Raw genomic sequence first — 2,030 nt, 5'->3', positions numbered from 1 at the left:
CCAATTGGTAAAAAAATGCAAGTCTTTTTTTTTTCTTTTCCTTTCTATTTTTTTTTTTTACACAGAAGTAACACACAAGTACATGGCCTTTACTGAAGTTTACTAATTTGAAAACAATTACTATAATATTAGATTTTATTAAGAGCTATTACCATATTGTAGGAATTTGAGAAAACGAAATTATACTTTGAATTACATTGGTAGGCACACTAAGGAATTTCTAAGGTGAATCATTACATGAGTCTGTATTTTTATATATTAAATTAGAACTCTATATATATATTCTTTTATACTTAATTTGACTATAGACAATTTGATTATAGACAATTATAGATATTAAAAAAATCAAACTAGAATTATCTTTAGGCTAAAATTAATCTTAATGACCTACAAATAGGTAAACTTAAACAGTCCGTACCTTACATGAGAAGCTCCGACTTGGGATGTTTCTTGCTAACTCTGATATCTTGGGCTTACTCTGCAGACACTTGGTTAGGTGATATTTTGTCAATTTTATTCTACTGTAATAATGATCAGCGAAGTTACAGTGATTCAAGTGCTGTTTCTGCACGCATTTTCCAAGGTGAGGAATACTATACTTCAAAGCCTGGAGAAATAATTTGCTCTTCTGCTGCATGATATCAAAGTCCCTGGTTTATGCTCGCTTTGGGGCTGCCAGCACAAGTGATTTCATAGGTCTGATTACACAGTAGTGGGTTCTCAGTACCTACAATCCGCAGTTCTTACCCCCCCTTCAGGGCCATGCACCCCTCGGGTCATGAATAACTGCAGACAGCTGAGAACCCGGGTTAACAATATCTGAAAATGTGTATAAGTTAAAGTTTCAGTCAAATCATACTTCTTGGCAGATGTGACAAAAATGTTTCATTTGTAAAGTCAATCCTATCGCGTTCAAACTATGCAGCACTGATTCTGGTACCCATAGGGGAAAACTAAAAAAACAAAACAAAACACAACACACACACACACACAACAAAACAAAATAAAAATTTGCAAATAAGTACATGGAGTTAATGGGGGCATCTCAGGGACTCTGAGGGTTTTTAAAAGGCAAAATGACTTCGATTTTATATAAGGACCTGACAGAGTAGCTATTATGAGAACACCCTAATGAACATTTTACAGGAGAGCAAACCGTGGCTCCGGGAAGTTTAAGCAATTGCCCCAGGTGACTTGGAGTAAGTAGTAGAACAAGAGTCCAAAATGGTTTGGCTCCAAATCTTGTACACACAGGGGAACGATGGGACGTAACGGTTGACTTTCCCATTAGAAGGGTACTTAGCTAAACAAACAAAATCCCTTCAGGATGCACAGATAAAATGTGGGAGCATCTCGGATTTGTTTGGGAAGTTGGTTCTTGCTAACTTATCAAGGCAATTAAAATTAGTAGTTAATAGAGAGATCTGGGTTCAGGTCTTCCCTCCTGCACTTTCTACCTGTGCCTCCATTTCTTCTTCTGCAAAACTGAGACAACGGCACCATTTACCCTATGGAATGGATACGTTAAGCTCTTAATCCAGCGCCTGGCACGCTGTAACCACCCATCACATGGTGACTACTATTAGGACAGGGAAAATCTAGATGCTGCACAGCGCTGAGTGTCCTCCTGCAGTATCTACACGGCCCTCGGTCATCGAAGGCACAATCCTGCGTCAGTTTTACTCGAGCTCTGATGCGCTCCCAGGCCAACGCCCCCGCCTCCCTCCATCTCCGTGTCGCAGCAAAAAATAATGGGCGAGTGAGGATAGGGGGATCAGTAGCAAAATAAGTAGAAATATGCAAATCACCGAAGCCAATAGATCCACGCGGGCAGCCTCCATCTACCCACCTTTCATCCGCAGAGAGAAGGCGCTATGAAAGGCTAGGGATGGGGGTGGGGCCGATGAATGGGTGCTCCCGGGAGAAACGGCGTTTTCCCGGTGCAACACTCCACCCCAGGGGTGAGGCGATCTGAGTGCAGAGGGAGTGGTACACCGTGTGCCCGGCAGTGGAGGGACACGGCCAAGAAG

At 41.6% G+C, this 2,030-nt stretch overlaps 1 protein-coding gene across 2 annotated transcripts in view; it reads right to left on the bottom strand.

Annotated features, from left to right (window-relative positions):
• Positions 1-1,709, bottom strand: part of PREPL (prolyl endopeptidase-like) — a 30,678-nt gene extending 28,969 nt beyond the window's left edge. Inside the window, exon 1 of one of the 2 annotated variants that reach the window (XM_006778641.2) lies at positions 419-1,709. In XM_006778641.2, coding sequence (XP_006778704.1) covers positions 419-637 — 219 coding nt within the window. In that variant the 5' untranslated portion in view covers positions 638-1,709. The remainder of the gene's footprint in view (positions 1-418) is intronic. The other variant, XM_006778640.2, reaches the window with a different exon arrangement.
• Between the last annotated feature and the right edge of the window lie 321 nt (positions 1,710-2,030).

Source organism: Myotis davidii, unplaced genomic scaffold (genome assembly GCF_000327345.1).
Source record: "Myotis davidii unplaced genomic scaffold, ASM32734v1 scaffold6, whole genome shotgun sequence".
NCBI classification, from domain to species: Eukaryota; Metazoa; Chordata; class Mammalia; order Chiroptera; family Vespertilionidae; genus Myotis; species Myotis davidii.
This window is presented reverse-complemented; position numbering and strand designations above follow the sequence as displayed.